General features: G+C 41.0%; 1 protein-coding gene across 2 annotated transcripts in view; it reads left to right on the forward strand.

Moving 5' to 3' along the window:
- Positions 1–18,299, forward strand: part of adarb1b (adenosine deaminase RNA specific B1b) — a 117,337-nt gene that overhangs the window by 92,175 nt on the left and 6,863 nt on the right. For both annotated transcript variants that reach the window (XM_063497074.1, XM_063497073.1), the window contains 6 exons: positions 3,454–3,528; positions 6,465–7,390; positions 9,245–9,359; positions 11,940–12,108; positions 12,265–12,416; positions 14,458–14,626. In XM_063497074.1, the coding sequence (XP_063353144.1) occupies positions 3,501–3,528; positions 6,465–7,390; positions 9,245–9,359; positions 11,940–12,108; positions 12,265–12,416; positions 14,458–14,626 (1,559 nt within the window). In that variant the 5' untranslated portion in view covers positions 3,454–3,500. The remainder of the gene's footprint in view (positions 1–3,453; positions 3,529–6,464; positions 7,391–9,244; positions 9,360–11,939; positions 12,109–12,264; positions 12,417–14,457; positions 14,627–18,299) is intronic.

The raw sequence follows: 18,299 nt of genomic DNA on the forward strand, positions 1-18,299 counted from the left end.
AACCACCAAATTCAAAATCACTGAAGTCTCCTTTCTTCCCTAATCTGGTGCCCACATTGAACTTAAGAAGGTTGCCATGTTTAAATATCTACGTCGGACATGTTTAACAGGTAAACTTCATGAGGTGGTGAGTCAGTACAACACGTGCATTTATACCTGTGGCTAACTTAGAAACACCTAGTATGCATGGTTTTGGATGAGACCTTGGGTACCATGTTATTTCTAATTCAAAACTGGGAAATGATGTGTAGATATCACTGTAAACAAGAAGAAAAACACATACATTTGATTTTGGGTTGAACTGCTCCCTTAGGCCAGTAACACATTCACTTTAGGCACATTAACAAATCTACAGATGTTATTTTTGACGACTGTAGTCGATTCTTGCTGTATGAATTATTTTTGTGAAGCTGTCATTACTGAGTAGACGTGAGCACAGACATATTTAGAAGATTTATGGCCAGGGTGGTCTGATCTGAAAATCAAAACTGACAGGCGCATTAGCATCGCCTGCTAATTAGACTACACAGCAGTGTGTGTTGGAGGAATACGACTGACAAAGTGAATTGAATGGAATTTGGTTTTGTACTTAGACAAATTGACTCTAATTCATTTACCCACAATTGCCCAATCCCCAAAATTAAAAGTCTGCAATCATAAAATCATAAAGCCTGGTGCGGTGCAGAAGCAGAAACTTGTAACTAACTGGTCTCGCGTGTCGATGTGATTCTCACTTGCTACATGAGCATGTGGGGGGCCGTGACACCTGGCTTCTGCTACCTGAGAAAAATGACTCTCATCTCCCTCTCGGTTGGACTTACTCCCACCCATCCTCCCTTCACCCCACCTTTTCATTTTCAATTATGGGTTGGAATATGAATCTTTAATAGGGTGATAATTGTGCTAGCATATTTGCTGTCACCCACCATTAGGCCAGATTAATTAGCCCATTTAGTTTAGCTTAAGAAAGTGTCTAGCTGAGGAATGGGGGCACTGATGGGAGGCGGGCAGAGAGTAGAATCAGCACAATCTGTTCTATATCATAGTGCCATCTTTTTCCTGCTTTCTTTCCGTCTCTTTGTGCTTCTGTGCCTTTTCCCCCTTTGCCACTTTAACTCTTTTTCTCATCTAACAAAGTCTGTTAGTCTGTTTCATCAGCCTGCTCCCGCCTGCCCTGCTCTCAGCAATATTTTCTGTCGCTCTATGAGTTTTCAAGTGGTTGGTGGGGAAATTGATGGTGCAGTCGAGTGACACAGTTGAAACTTTCTACAACTATTAATTCTGTAATTACCAGTATAGCCAGTGGTGTATTTTTCTTTCCAGCCAACCTAGTTTTCTAAAAGTGACATTTTTGGAGATGAAAAATATGTCAATTAGGCTGAAGTAGTTATGAAACTGATTTATCTGGTTGATAAAATTAAATTCAGTCAGTGATTACTGATTTCCATCTGTCCAAGGTGTTGCCTGCTTCTGGAAAGCTGGGATAGGTTTTCTGTTCTGTTCTACTTCTACTCATTTAATACACAGAAACACATTTTATGCTTAAGTAAATGAGCTTCCACTTGAACAAACTGATGCAAATGGGGTTTTTTTTATTACGGTCATGGTGATTTTGCTTTGGGGCAAGGCCAAAACTTCTTTTTGTATGCATGAAAAACCCTGCTAGCAGCAATCAGAACACAGAATACATTCACAGAAAAACTGATGAAGATGGCATCGCGAATTGTTTCACGAATGGAGACCAAAAAACATCTAAAAGAATAATAAATATTAGCTTTACATTTTTTAAGTGGCTAGAAGCCACTGTGACGAGGAAGCAGCTGAGGTGGTCTTTTGGCATCTGGTCCCTCTGGAGGTCTTTCAGCCACGTTCAACTGCGTGGAGATTCCAGAGTGGACCTCAAGCCCACAGAAGAGGTTTATATATATCTCATTTTAGTCTGTCACCTATCACCTTCAGGATCCCTCAGGAGGAACTGGAAAGTCTTGCCAGGGAGATGGACTTTTTTATATTTCAAAGTTTTGAAACTAAATTATTTAACTGCATTTGATATTTGTGTGTGGAGGTGATGTATACGTGTGATTTACTTAGATATTGTCTGTGCCTGTCGAGTGACTGGATGAAGTTAGCTAGTAGCTAAATATGGAGATTACTGTTCTCAAAAACACTGGTGTCGCGGAAGAGACTGAACTGAATTTATGATAACTATGACCAAAAGAAATGAACATGATTCTGAGGAGCTTGCAAGAAACTATGACGAGAAAACATGAACATGACCTGAACAGAATCACGAAATACCTGAAACCTGACGTGACGTGAAGGGAGGACAGCAACACCGACCTGAACAGAAGAAGACAGAGACTTAAATACACAGTGGAAACACCTGGGGAAACACAGCTGACACAAATGAACATGACGCTACAGGGGAAGTGAAACTAAACACACTGAACAGGGAAACACTAGACCCTTCAAAATAACACGGGAAACATGGAGAGACAAAGACACAACAACACGAGCTTGACAATGGAACATGGAACATTTGGCATAAAACACAAGACTGACTGGTGAGGCATGGAACGCTAGGAGAGGGCATAACGAGACAGACTTCACAGAAGACAGGAAAAGACTGATAAACATGGAGACCTAGAAGAAGCATAAACCAGACTAAGACTCAACTAAGACACACTAAATAATAATACTGAAACTTAACATTATCTCATAATTATTCAAAAACACAAAATAACTCAACTACAACCTTAGCTAAGAACAACACAGACCCAGCCCCTGACAGCTGGTCCTTTGGTGGGTTTAATCTCCTCACACTTTCTGCATGAAGAGAGGTGACGTAGTTCCAAATGCCTGCTTATTGTTGGTCCACACATTTATTTCTCTGAATGGAATCAGACACTCGTGAATCACCGCAAACTGAAAACTAGTGAAAATTGTTTAAAAGAAAAAGGCAACCATATAACCGTATAAGCCAACATTTCAGTTGCATGCAACCATTTGATTCTATGTTAGCGTGAAAGTAATGCTTAACAGGGCTTCAATCGCACTCTCCACCTTGGAATAAGTTGTGGGTGTACATGTGGCAGCAGAGTGACTTGGCCATGTCATTAGCTGTATATCTCTCAGCAGGCAGTAGGAAATGAGGTCTAATCGGAGGGATATTAAAGTCACAATAGACTGCTCCTGCTATTAAGGCCTGTCAGCCCTGGCCTCCTCTCTCACCTTGATGTCGCTCAGTCTCTGAATATTTATATGTCTCCATGAGGGGCTACTTACAGAGTGAAATGTGTGCACGGTTCTCTGTGTGCATGTGCGTGTGCGTTTGGTAAAGCATCAAGCTAGAAATTTATCATGGCCGTAGCTGCCCGAGCTCTTTGAATATGTTTACGTGTATCATTCTGTCTGTACTCATGCAGTCCACCTTCCTGTCCTCCAATCCCCCAGGTGCAGCGGGTGCGAGGCTGCTCTCGGGTCAGAGCAAACCCGTGGCCATGGATGTGGATGAGGAAGAGAATATGAGTGAGTCGGCTCAGATTTTTCTCATTTGTCCGTCTGTCTGTCCGTGTTCCTGTCTGTGCGGTACATTTAAATGTCTGCTTGTACTTTTGTTTCCCTTCTTTCTGTCCGCCTGCGTGTCTTCCCTTTTACGTCCCTCTGTCTTCCTCTGCTGTGTAATCAGTGTGGACACAGTTTGGTTGCTTACATAACGCAAGTGTTTTTTCTAGCGTCTAGTCCACATTTTTAAACCAACTCATCTGACATGCTAGGACAAACCAAAACTGATGAAAATTAAAACTGATTTTTTTTTTCAAAGTGCTGTTCGTACTCGTGTCGTGAATTATCCTCACCGAGGCACAAAGCAACACGTTCACACGCAAATAAATATCGCTAATGCCGCTGAAACTTTTTAGAGGACAGCTAATCATTAAATCTGAGGTGCTCCAGGCCACACTTCAGATTCTCTCTACCTCCATCTCTTGCTTTAGAAAATCCTTTCCGCTCCAGTTTGTTGAACTTTAATTAGACACTTTGGTTTGAACTCGGCAGCCGAGGCTCAAAAAGCACGGAGACACTTGACAGAGTTCGTTTCCACACACCTACAACCATTTTGAGCTCATATTCAAAGGTAGCTGCCATCCCTGTAGAGCCCTAACTTCCGATTCTAATGAACAGTGGTGTCATACTTGCTGTTTCTGCCCTGCAAAGAAGTATGTTATGTTGTTCTATTAAGTCAAATAAGCAGTTGCAAAACAGTCTTTGTTGTCTCCCACAGCCTCTGAAGCCCCTTTCTTACATTTTTACTGCCAGTCAAAAGATGGATTTGAAGATAAAACAGCCCGAGCTCACAGAGCCCTGTTTCTTTAATACCGAGGGAACACCAGAGGAAAGCATGAAAGAATTCCTAGCTTTTATGTGACAACCTTAGCAGCTCTCGAAATTCTTTAATCACATGAATCATCCCAAATCAAAACCTCAACAAACAAGTTACTCTTCGAGTGAAGCTGCAGTGAAAGACTGCAGTATTTGGTTCACGCAGCCCTCGCTGAGGATTTGAGCTCTGAAAGAATCGAGCATATGGGATTCTTTTTTTTTTTCTTTGTGTAACTAATGGATGCTGATTACACAAACACTGGCATGATAATGATCACAACTGCATGTGTGTGCCATATTTCAGTGCATGGCATTGTGGCTGTTGCTCCATCGCTTCTTGAGTATTAGTGTACATCTATCCTGAAAAGTTATGATACTATAAAATGAATAGAATGAATACAGTGAATTGTATGTATTCAATAAATAATTTTAGAGTGAGGGAAAGGGAGCTCTAGATTTTTCTATGTGCCACTTGTATGTGTGCAGCATGCCAGACTTTATTTTGAGTTTTTTATGTTTTTAGTAGGTTTTTGGGCCATTCATACCATGAAACATAGCTAACGAGACTGGTTTTATTACTACTAAATGTTTGCATTTGTATCTTTTATGCAATTATTTTCATTGAAAACATCAGATTTTGCAAAGAAATTGCAAAGAAACTAAATAAGCCAAGCACTGCACGCTGTACATTTTAAAATGTATTTAGTTTATATTATGTCCTGGTTGCTAAACCACTCGGCTAACGCAGCGGTATCTGTTAAAGATCAGCAGCACAGGCCGTACCTCACAGATTATCTCCATTCTAATAAGTTATAGTTATTTTTGGCTACAGCTGTGCACAGTTGCCCACCTCCTTTAATTTGCCAAACATGAATATCAGTTTGCAGAATGCATGAACAAACCAGACAACATTGCATGTTTTCAGCTCATAAAATGAGGGATGTGCATTTTGTGTTCATGATCTTAGGAATATTTATTTATTTATTTTTTGGCCTTGAGACGTGTCAGTCGCAGTATGCAGATGGTACCGGCATGTCATTTTGCAACCTAAAACACTGTGTTCTCTGACAAGCTCCATGGGGGGGATCTCAGAGGCGCAGGGTCTTATGAATGGCACCTCATTAGAAGCAGTTTTTCAATTCAGATTGTCCTCATTTTAAATATGACAGTGATTCTTTAAAAAAAATCTCATCTAAAAGGAATAAAGTGCATTTTAACCTCCCACCGTGTCACCAGTCAAGAATTTAGGATCCTGCAGTAGGTGGAGTCTTCTCCTTCTGCCTCTTTGATGTACTCTCCTGTTTGCCTGGTCCTCAGCTCCTCCCCCTGCACTACTCCCCCTGCACTCCCTCAACCCAACCTACTATCCCACTCATGCACACTGCGGCCTCTCTTTCTCCTGAGTACCGCAAGGAGTAACCTATCAAGCCTTTGCTGAAGGATGTTATAAATGAAAATTTTTGCCAATATTCCATCCACTTTGTTAACTGGATTCAGTGATATGTGTTCCCCAGAACGGTATATCTCACTGCTGTGGTTTAAAACTGAACACTGGAAGCATTTGTGGGTTTTCTACGTGAATTCAGTCGATTAAAAATTAATAGGAAAAAGGTCTGTTGGCGTGTGAGTGTGTTTCTGTTGAGTATCGATACGTGTGCTTGTATGTGTGTCTTTATGTTTGAGACCTGCAACACTGTGAAACCAGAAAAATAGATCCTTTTTCTTAGTATAACAATCTTAAACTTTAATTGTGAAAAAAGTAACATTTTGATTTCCAATTTAAAGACTCCTTGATCAAAAAAATAAATAAAATGAAGCAATACTTTTATTCAGAAATTTGGCAAAGATACAGTTTTGAGCATTTTTCAAGGTCAAAACATGTACCGATGTTCTGCTATTTGTAGTTATATCTTAGTTATCTTAATTTTTTTGGAGGTAGTTAAAAATTCAGCCTCTCTTGCAACTTGACACAGGAACACAAATCATTGGTTCAGTTCCAAAGAGTGATAAAGGAATCTATAAATTTTGCATTTACAAGATCCTGCAACGAAGGCGTTGTAAGTTACTCTTTCTGGGCACCGCAGGTTCAAGCAGCACCGACGTAAAGGAAAACCGAAACCTGGACAACGTGTCCTGCAAAGACGGGGTGGGAGTGGCTGAACAGCTCCCCAATGGCAGTGGCCTGGGCAGTCGAAAGCGACCGCTAGAAGAGGGAAACAATGGCCACACGCATTCCAAGTTCCGGGCTAAGAAGCGCAAGAAAACACCGGGCCCGGTCCTGCCCAAGAACGCTCTGATGCAGCTGAATGAAATCAAACCAGGTCTACAGTACAAACTGCTGTCTCAGACAGGCCCGGTGCATGCGCCAGTGTTTGTCATGACCGTGGAGGTCAATGGACAGATGTTTGAAGGCATGGGCCCAACAAAGAAGAAGGCTAAGCTAAACGCAGCTGAGAAAGCGCTGCGTTCCTTCGTCCAGTTCCCCAATGCTTCAGAGGCGCATTTGGCCATGGGCCGAACGCTGACAGTGAACACAGACTTTACATCTGATCAAGCTGACTTCCCCGACATGCTCTTCAACGGCTTTGAGACGCCAGCCGCGCCGGAAGAATCCTTCTATCTGGGCTCCAACGGTAGCAGCTCCCTAAATTCACTAGGGGAGTATCCACTGCCCACACCACCTGGCAGTACCCTTGTCCAGCCCCCATTGCCCCCTCCATCTGCATTCAGCTCGCCCTCCAGTGGCAAAAACCCAGTCATGATCCTCAATGAGCTTAGGCCGGGTCTCAAATATGACTTTGTCTCAGAGAGCGGTGAGAGTCACGCCAAGAATTTTGTGATGTCAGTAACAGTGGATTCACAGACATTTGAAGGATCAGGGCGCAACAAGAAGCTGGCTAAAGCCCGGGCAGCGCAAGCCGCCCTGTCTGCACTGTTCAACATGCAGCTAGACCAGACACCATCTCGGCAACCCATACCAAGAGAGGGATTGCAGCTTCACCTACCCCAGGTAAGAGGTTTCTTTTTTGAATTCAAACAGCCAAAGAAACACATCATCTAAGGATTTTCTGATTGCATCATGCCTTTAGGCTCTTCATTATACATTTATATCTGCGACAGACTTGTTGTTAATACCCTTATTATTAAAAAAAAACGTGTGCATTATCATATCTCATCACCAGTGGGTATCAGTTAAGCAGGACTGCTTCCTCACATACTGTTCCATTAAATGCTTACATAGGTCATGAGTTACATTGTGGGGCGATCAATATGAAGTCTTGATTTTGTGAAATTGCAGATAAGAACATGTTTATTGCTGGAAGAATTCAGAAAATTATGCACTGTTTTTAATTCCAGGGAGCGATAGCTGATCCTAGATCTTTTCCATTTCATTACTTGCCTTTAAGGGAATCCAATTCCATATCAGGCCAAATTTGTCTTCGTTAAGTCAGTTATTGTCAATCGTATGTAGCTTTAAAACGCTAATTAAAATTGCAGAAGTGGGAAAGACAGAAGTTTAATCACTTAATCAAAACTGAGACTGGTTTTGTAAGCAGACGGAGGTGTAAAGTTTCAAAAAATCAGCTTTTCTTCCAACACTACATATTGGCCAAAGATCATAGAATTAAAGGCTGTTAATAAAATAACTTGACTAGTGAACTCATTCCACTGTAGCTTGTTGAGTTCGAATTGATCCGCCTGTCAAGCTCTTGTTGTTCTGCGAGGTTATCGTTGAAATCTCATTCACACCAGGTTAGCAGAGACTAAAGGAAGGCGGTACCTTTAGATGCCGCTGTAGAGGTGACTGGCAGTGTGTGAAGAGAGATAACACAGGCAGCAAAGCTAATCAGCACGACACACTGTCAACAGTCCCCTCCCCGAAGCCTCCTCCCTTTTCTTTACTCGCGCTCTCCACATGTCAACTGTTTCGTTCAGCAAGCAGCCCGTTTTAACGATAGCGGCCCCACTAATTGCTCTATTAATTCTCTGTCGCTTGATATTTAATTTCTGCAGCCTGTTTCCATCTGCCATGGTATAATGGGTCATCTGCCGCTGCATAGAAACTCCAACCAAACCAAAAAACATAATGATAATTAAATTTGTTTTAGAAATGATTCAGTATGCAACAAAGAAAATATTAGACAGTAGCTTATTACCAAACCATTCTGGACATGTTTTGGTGAAACGCGGAGGAAAGTTGTGTATTTTTTACACCCCTAGAGAATAAAAGTCATAGATGACCTTGGCGTTCGGAAAAAGTCAAATGGTCTGGCTACGAGCGGGCGACTCTGAAGTAGCAGGGAAGTAAAATTGGGACTAATTTTCTTAATTTGCGATCACCCAGCCGTCATCTCTCCTCATGCTTGTTGTCATTTTCCATCACATTAGCGATGAATAAAGAGCAGCTAGGGGAGCCGTGTCCATGAACAGAAGACTTGTGAAGTTCTCACATAACTTGGACTCGATTTTTAAACCTTTGTGGGGTGTCACCGAGCATCTGTTGCTCAGGTTTGCTTGTTTGCTTTGCTCTTCTTCTTTTTTTGCCGTGTGATTCACTGCCACGAGGGAGATGGTAAATTATAGCTGTCAGACAGAACTCAAACAGCGTTGCTTGAAAGATGGTTAGGTATACCTCAGGGGGTCAGCCTAGTTTCACTTGTTGCTGTTTCAACGCTCCGACTGCTGTTTGAAGCTGAAGCTAACACTGTGACAGGTACACAGTGCTCTAGGGGAGGATAACATCAGACATGCTTTGTAAGCTGACATATCTGACACAAGCTCGTGTTTGTGTGTCTGCATGTGTGCATGGCTTCCTGTTGTTCTGTCTGCCTTTGTGTGTGTGTGTGTGTGTGTGTAATTCCAGGTTCTGGCTGATGCGGTCTCTCGCCTGGTTGTGGATAAGTTCAGTGAGCTGACAGACAACTTTACGTCCCCGCATGCACGGCGAAAAGTGCTGGCAGGCGTCGTCATGACAACAGGTAAGAGTGGAGGAAGAGATTATTGGCACGTTTGTGCACAGCAAAGGCTGTTTCAGAGCATCATCAGAGGGAATTTTGTGGTTATAAGCCCAGAAAAAGCAGCTGACAACAAATACAGCTGAAGGCATATTTACTGTATGCTGGATGCTCATAGTAAACACGTTTTTAAAAAAAACCCTGTGAGCCAGAAGGTTCAGGCTTCAAAGTGCTCTAAATGCTCGCTTACAGTTTTTCTGTCTCACTTAGAGACGATATCCCTAATGTGGTCATCTCAAACACCAACCTCAAGCTGTGAGAACAGAAACTCCACCCGCCTGCTGTTTAAAAGCTATATTTACAGATGAAAGTTAGCTTAAAGAGAAGAGGGCGGAGTCAATATACCTTCTTTCAATATACCTTCTCCTTTCTTTCCTGGTCTGAAACCAGGATGAATAGAGGAGCTGCAAAAATGCCAAGGAAATATGAAAAGGCTGTATTTCAAACAGTGATTCATATGAAGCTGCTCTATTAGAGTAAAAGAATAATAATGAGCGTGGTAGGTCCTGGTTAAGAATTTATATTTGTATAGCCTCATAATGTGTCCTTGATTATGTATTTTTAATCATATGTGACAACTTTAATAAGTTTGACATCCACTGTTTTGTATCAGGCTTCAACCAGCCAGGCAGTACTTCAAATATTTAATGTAGTTAAGTAAAATTATTTAAGAATCATATTAATAATCTAATAATATCATAAAAATGCAAATTTAACATCCATTTGTTACTATTTTAAAAACAAGTTTCCACAAAGCTAGGCAACACTGCTAATAGTTTTTGCCATCTGAAGCAAAATCGTCCTTTAAAACACAAAATACAAGAGTGCATATTCCCAGACGCACTCTCCTGTAGCACGCATTACAACAGACGCTGCCCACCTGACACAGTACTGCACTCGCACAGTCTCTAATTTTGATTTGCTTATTTATTTCTTGCCTCAGAGCATAAGCCGACCGCAGCTGAGTGAATATGTCAGTTTTATTTATGTTCTTCTTTTCTTGGAATTTGAGCTGAGAGTATGTACCGAATGGTAGTTGTTTATTTATTTATGGGGTTGATTCCCAACAATTTTAAATGGTTTAAATCTATACAAAAAAATTATACTGTATTAGGGTAATTATTTTCATTTTTTATATTAATATCTGCGTTATTAATTTGGAGCATTTAATAAATTTTAATTTCATTTTATTTATGGTCTTCTTGAACTTTAAGAGAAAGATTTTAGTTATCATGATATATAGCAATAGCGACTGATATGAAAAAAATCATTAAAAATTGCCCCACCTGTATAATAACTATATAATAAAAATATTCAGTTAATGTATATGTGTGATGGTTGTGCATATATTAAATAAAAAACAGTCATTTAGCTGTCTGGCCTCCACCTTTACTGTTTTATCTCTCGCTGCTTTTGTAACAGTGTTGTCAGATGCAGGAGGGAGCTGCTTTCAGCTGGAAACAAAACTGCGTCCATGAGTTATTCAGTACCAACAAGAAAGCAGACACAGTCCCTGAAACGCTCTGGAACGTTTAGCAGCTGTATTAGGTAGATAATTCACTCAAGGTGACAGACAGCAAAAACATCTAAAAGAGGCTGAATTCTGGTAGCCTTGATTCAAAAGAAATGGGAATCTTATTCCATAGCTCAATTTGTGAAACAGGGTATGAAAACCAGGCTCAAGTCCAACATTTTTTATGTTTTATGTTTCTTCAAATTTCAAAAGATTAACATGCAAAAAAATTCATGTATCCATCTTTTTATTTTCTATGAATTTCTTACTTAAAGAAGTGAAACTGTCCATTCTTTGAATTATTACGGTTTAGTAACGACACAGATGCAGAAGTAGTCACTTGTAGCGCATTAAGAAATGATTTAACTTCTAATAAAAAAAACTCCACCAGGTTTACAAGTAAGCGTCGATCAAACACAGTTCACACATCGTTATCACCACAGGCCAAAGACAGGAAGGTTCAGCATCATCCCCAGGGGTGCGTTGCAGCTCAGCTGAGGGGGGTTCCCCTCATTGCCGAGAGGCTTGATGAGGATTTGGGGCACTTTTTATTTCATGCATCAGAAACAGTTCGATAAATTAACCCATTTTTTAGACATAGTTTTGAGAGATATTTGGAGACAGTGAAGTTAAGATAGCAAACACTGGAAATACTGGAAAGCTAAGTTGTTCATGATTGCATCACTGCTGGGCCGTTTTCATGCACAGCTGGGATTCTCAGCTTTTCGCATGCCGCACCACGTTGACGTGTTATCCTGACTACACGATCCTTTCTGCCTCACTCTCAAACTACAATTCCCCACCAATTACGGCTTCAATTACACGTCTTTCCATGCCGTCACTTTGCCTATAGCATAAACACAGTGACAAGGACATTAAACCTAATTAAGCTCATCATGTGGTTGCTACAGTAACAACTTATAAGCTAGTGTGTAGATGTTTGCAATGTGACTTCTCGAGAGCATAAGAACAGAATTTATAGTGTCTGCATTAGGAGCACGAGTCCTAATACGGCTCTGTCCTCCAAACAGGCACAGATGTGAAGGAAGCACAGGTCATTTGTGTCTCCACGGGAACCAAATGCATCAACGGTGAGTACATGAGTGACCGCGGCCTGGCACTCAATGACTGCCACGCTGAGATAATTGCCCGACGCTCGCTCATCAGGTACCTCTACACTCAGCTGGAGTTCTTCCTCAGGTCAGTGGATGGTATCAATTTGTTTACTTTTTTGATAATCTAATTAAATCCTGCAGCTCTCTGTCGTTCTTCTAGACTTTGAATGTCCGTTTTAAATACAGGTTTTGTGACATTTGTCTGCCTCTGTTTCAATTTCTCATCGATCCGTGGTTATAGCAACAACAAGGAGGACTACCACAAATCAATATTTGTGCTGTGTGACAAGGGAGGCTACAGGTTAAAGGATAACGTTCAGTTCCACCTCTACATCAGCACCTCTCCCTGTGGAGATGCCAGGATTTTCTCTCCACACGAGGCCGGAGTGGAAGGTACGCAGCCCTCGCGTCTCCTCCCCAGCTCGGCTCTCACATGCTTTTAGTTTAGTCTCGTCCAGCTTAGTATTCAGTGTTGACAACAGGTTTTGTTTTTTTTTAATTTAATTAAATTTGTAAGTTTTCCTCTCGTGCTTCATTTCAATTAATTAGAATTTTACTCCACTGTCCAAATACACATTACAGACACATTTAAACAAGGCAGTAGTAATTATAGCTTTTTGTCATTCTCTGTCTGCCGCTATCAGTCTTTCTGCCGCCCAGCACACCCACACTGTCTGTCTGATTAACCTCCCTCTTACTCCTGTCAGAGAGCCTTCCGTTGCACATGGCAGGCTGAATAAAAAACAGCCACATTCAATTAGTCACTGAATAGATGGCGCCTGCTGGTGGAACAGCACAAAACTTTGATAACATAATAATAAATAACGGGTCACGCTGGGTGGGAGCCATTTTTACTGCCGGTAGAATAACTGACTGTGCCAAAAATCACTCCTGTTTACTATACAGTCCATTATATACTTAAGTTTCACAATTGTATGTGTCAGAATTCTCAATGAGGAAGTCTGTCCACCATTAAGTGCTCACAAAAAACTCTACAGCTGAATAAAAAATTAATGTACATGCCAAGGATGCAACTTTTTTAAGCTGCAGTGCAAAAACACTGAATTTATTACATATGGTGGATCGGTGGTGTAACAGATTTCAACCAAAGCTTCTGTTAATGCATGCTGAGGAGGTAGATTTTTGTATATATTAGCATAGAAATGGGGAAAGTAATTTTTTGGCATGTGAGGTTTTATGTAACTTTTTTTTATATAACTTTTTTCACAAAAACACAACCACAACAGACAAAACTTCTGTTTTAAAGTGTCAAAGTCAAAACCTTGACTCACACTTTAAGAGTGTAAACAGGCAAATGCTTTATTCATCCCAAAGGATGGGATGTATAAAGCTGCCAAAGCATGCAAAACTTTGTTCAATAAAATACATTTAAAATCACAGAAGAAGAAGGTAGCTTAAAAAGTACAGTGTTACACTAAAGATGGAACTCGGTTAAATAGCAAATGCAAAAAAGCAAAAAACAGTGATTCAGTAAATCTAAAAACTGTGGTAAAGATTTTCTGTATCAGTCACTGTGGGAGTGGAGCTCTAACCAGTTTTAGACGAACCAGTTGTATATGCAGAGGACGGCCTGGATCCGTTAATTATCCACATCCTATCACAGCCATGGTCAGTTGGATAAGCGCTACATCAGCTGATGGAGGAAAGTTTCTCATGTTCCCGAAAATGTCAAAACTTTTAGGTTAACACACAAAAAACAGATTTAATTTATTCATGATAATTTATTCATATTTTCTATAAATGCCTGCTATGGCTGAATCGATCCACCAGTAACACATCTGGGATTAAACCAACTGTCAGTCACAACTAGTGCCATCGTTTCTTTTCACGGCTCAGATTAATCTTCCTCCCAAAAAGTCACCACGTTGTTCATCTTATTGTCCAAACACCTCACATTCCCCATGATCATCGCTGAAACTGTTCTGGAGCCCAGTCGTTTCCTTGGTAGCTCCTCTGGGATTTCAGGCCTCGCCGCAGGCCATAGGATGATCAGTGCAAACAGCTCGTGGAGATATACATTAACAAGTGTCTAATATGAGGGAAAACACATTGAATGCAAGCAGGCTTGCAAAACTTGACTTGACAAGACTCGATAAAGGAAAAGTTTGCATCAAATCATGAAAATAAAAGAAATTCAAAGCAAAAGAGAACGACTGCAACAGGTTCCCACTCAACAGCGTTTCCTCATTTTTCCTGCTTTTTAACTGAAGAAAAGTAGAATGACACCAAGAAACAGATTCACCCACACATTCACCTTCTTTAATGTTTCCTGATCAAACAAACTGTATCACTGTATCACCAACAGATTTAACGTTCCAAACATCAAATGAGTGTCACATAAAACTATATAAAAGAGTAAATTAAACTCATACTCCTCTCTTCCTTTATGTGCTTCTGCTTATGTGCCACCCAGACCAAGGAGACAGACATCCTAACCGGAAAGCGCGGGGTCAGCTGAGGACCAAAATCGAGTCCGGGGAGGGCACCATCCCTGTAAGGTCCAGCAACACCATCCAGACCTGGGACGGTGTTCTTCAAGGGGAGCGATTACTCACCATGTCCTGCAGTGACAAGATTGCGAGGTATTTTGGGATGAATTGAGTTCAGTTGTCGCCCTTAGGAATATTCAGAAACTCTGTTTCTAAGTACAAAGTACAAACCGAGGAGCCTTTCACAAATAAAACAGATAAAACAATATAAATATAACCAAAACATCAAAGTACACTTTAAAGAAGATTTTCTTTTTTTGTCACAATTAAATATGTTAACTTCTATTTGTGTAACTTTTAGAGCAAAGGTGAAATCTGTTTTCTCAGTTCCATGAACTGGAACTGCAACTAGTATTACACTGGTTTCTGGCATGGTGGAGGCTGGAAGGTGAAGGTTTAAGTCAACACCATCAGAAATGTAAAAAAACAGATGCTTCTACATGTCTGTGCATACCTACAAGTCTCCTGTTATACAGTATATGTGATTCCAGGTCACTAAAGATGATGAATTATATTAATAGAAACAATTCCATACATCGTGGACATATTGACAGAAATGTCAATATCAATAGAGTCATGCTCCTGCAGGCTTTGTATTACCCGTTGGGTTTTCTCCCATTCTTAGACCGATATGATGATCGAATTGCTTTCTCTGTGTTATTAGAAACCTTTAGTTTAGCGAAGGCTACATAAAGCAACACGTCATGCTTCAGCCCTGATCAGATGTGTTACATGAGACTCTTTTCACGTGTTTTATTTTCCACTGCTTCAATCGACTGTACAGCGCTTTATCTTTGCTTTATCCATCCACCATGTCATTTCAAGCCTTCCCGGGGTGTCAGGGACAGCTAAACTGATATACTGCCCCTGGGGCCATCTTTGCAGACACATCATAGCGTCTTTAGTCTGTGTCCATGTTCAAGGCAACACTCTGCCTCTGTTGTGATGAACGGTGAAACTTCTCCATAACTCCTCTCGTGAGCCCTCCTCCTCTTCCTCTCGCTCTCATTGCCCTGGATCATAATATTTTGCCCGAATGGACTGAGTGATTGAATGCTGAGTGTGTATTTGAGGAGGGACATGTCTACTGACTGGCAAATGCTGTTTGCACTATGTGAGCTGCCCTTTCACTGTGTGATTTAGATTTTATGTGGTGGTCCATCGTGGAGGGATCCAAGTCAGTAGAGGGCAAAATAAGGTGGAAGTTGGACATTTTTAAGTCTGACTAAATTTTTAAAGTTGACATGAGTTACAGATCAGTGCTGAAATCAAGAAGCAGAAAAAATGCATGTAAGCAATTAAGGTATGAGTATCTTTCTTCCACTGTGAGAAACTATTATGCACGACTTGCGGTGCGACCTCCTCGTGACACGGCTATTAGCCGTGTCAGAAATCCTCCACCCACCTGCCTCTGTCCCTGTGTGAGTGATAGTTAGCAACAAGGCTGCTGTTCAATGCAACTACTGATGGGCAGGCTTTGCCCCGTGCCCCCAGTGCTCCCTCGTTACACATTGTTTTCGCTCCTCTCATTTTCCTCTGATTACACGGCGTCATTATGAACGAGCCATTCTCTGCCTCGTGTCTGTCCTTTGAATGAGTTCATTAGCATAAAGGCAAATTGTTCTCTCAGTTTTCCTCTTTTCTTTTGTTACTGCTGTAACAGCTCATCACGTGTGCTTTCTGACCTATTCTGACCCTGTTCTCATTTGAGTGTGTACAATCTGTGTGTGTAGACGCACAAAGCACGGTATTGGGGGGAGAAAAAAAAGCGATAAAGAAATACAGTGATGTTTGACAGGAATGAAATTGAATGCCTCTCACAACATAACTCAGAATGTGTGAGCTCGCTTGATTGTTGTGGCTTTTTACCCAGTGTGTATGTGTGTCCTTCAGAGGGTATACAGGTGTATATGTGTCGCCGTGTTGCTGTGATGAAACAGCGTGAGTGTGTGTGTGTTGCAGCAGTTTGTGTATGGCACAGAATATTATAAAGCTGTTTGACTGGCTGAATGTGTGAACGAGTGCTTTACTGCTCGCAGCTACAGTGAATTTAGATATTTTATTTTGCCCTCCCGCCGTTCCACACACGCCTTCTCACAAACGCGCACACAGAATATTGCATACGGAAACAATGGACCCTCTGCGTAGCCTGCGGTCTTTTGCATGTGTGCATATTATTCTTGATTGTTTTGGGTTCACGTTGGTAATTTCACAGACTCTCAAACAGTCTGCCTGAAGTAAAAGGGAGAATGAGAAGAGCTAGCCAACCCTCATTTTGTAATGTTCTCCTAAAGACAAAGGGTAGTGATACTCCCGGTTTTTCTCTCAACATCAGCGAATGCAACAGGAACACCATCACCGGTGATGAAGTTGTCCAATTAAGCAGCAGCATCACTTTTGTAACCAACACTTTTGTTCATTAGGGTTTTTTTGTGCCTTGTAGCTGTGTTGTCAAAAACCTCTTCAGTATCACAAGTCATCATTGTAACTGATGTAACTGATGAAATGATGATGGCGTTCCTGCAACACTATCACAGTATAGATGCTTTGTTTTGAGTATAAATATAGACAGTGTATTGGTCCCACCCTTATTATCATATTATTGGAAGTAATTAATGCTACGCCTCATCTCACAAACATCCTGTTAGTGAACTCGACTGGACTCTAGAAGATACATTAATGGTGTTTTTGATGCTGCTGGAGAGCACAACACAAACAAAATTCTGTTGACAAAATTATTGTGACTGTGTGCAATGAACGTTCAGTCTCATTGCCTTTGAAATGTTTGCTTCGAAGACTGAGACTAGGTCTGCAACCACTCTCAGCCATCTGCAGAGTGACTTTGATGCATCAGGACGGCAATAAAATGGCGATAAGACAGTCAGTGTGATATAAGTTTGAGACTGAATTGGGTCAAGGTGGCAGTTACAGAGATTAACTGTGATAAATACGTGTAAATTTCAACTCTGTTGCCGTTTCTTGCAAAGCTGCTGTCGTGTACAAACACAGAAATTCACCTTAAAAGCTTTCGTTCAGAATCTCATAGATCTGACATGTTGCGCACAAGTTGTGCCTGTCACTGCAGACCGGTTCAGTGCATTAGTAATCTGTCTCTGTTTAAAAACTGGATTATAGATTATGGTTTGCAGTTTTATACAAACCATCACCAATCTGTCTGTTTGGAGATAGGTTGCCTCCCACCAGGTTGCACTGTGCAGTCGAGTCCAGAGGTTGAGGGTGTTGCATGCAACTATTTGCTATCAGTTACTGTTCATAAACTAATTAAATACAGTGACCGGGCAATCACCAAATATTCCTAGTAACGAGGTTGCCTCCCTGATTTTCCTCTGGTGTGACTGAAACATGGACACCAGTGTTATTTAGTACTGGATTTAAATTTTCTGGCATAATTTCTCTGTCTTAAAAATGAGCTTTTCATTCATCTAAATAGTTTTAGTGATTAAACCTTAACAGGAATATTTTGAGGCCAAAAAGACAAACCAGTTGCTTAGCTGCTTCAACATTACCAAACAGTTTTGGAGCATTAGACCTCATCAAACCTACCAAAGCAGTGAGTGAAAGCAGAAGTAACCTGTCAGTGAAAAGAGCCTTTTTCTTTGATTAAACATTTCAAATGTTACAGATGTATGTCTTTGAATTCGGTGGGTTTGGAGCTGAATGCCACGTGCACGGTCTGGAAAGCAGGTCATCACTGGGTTTTGAGCTTTCGATGGGATTTTTTGACAGTATATAAAATGCACTGTAT

The sequence above is a fragment of the Pelmatolapia mariae genome, linkage group LG16_19 (genome assembly GCF_036321145.2).
Source record: "Pelmatolapia mariae isolate MD_Pm_ZW linkage group LG16_19, Pm_UMD_F_2, whole genome shotgun sequence".
Taxonomy (NCBI): domain Eukaryota; kingdom Metazoa; phylum Chordata; class Actinopteri; order Cichliformes; family Cichlidae; genus Pelmatolapia; species Pelmatolapia mariae.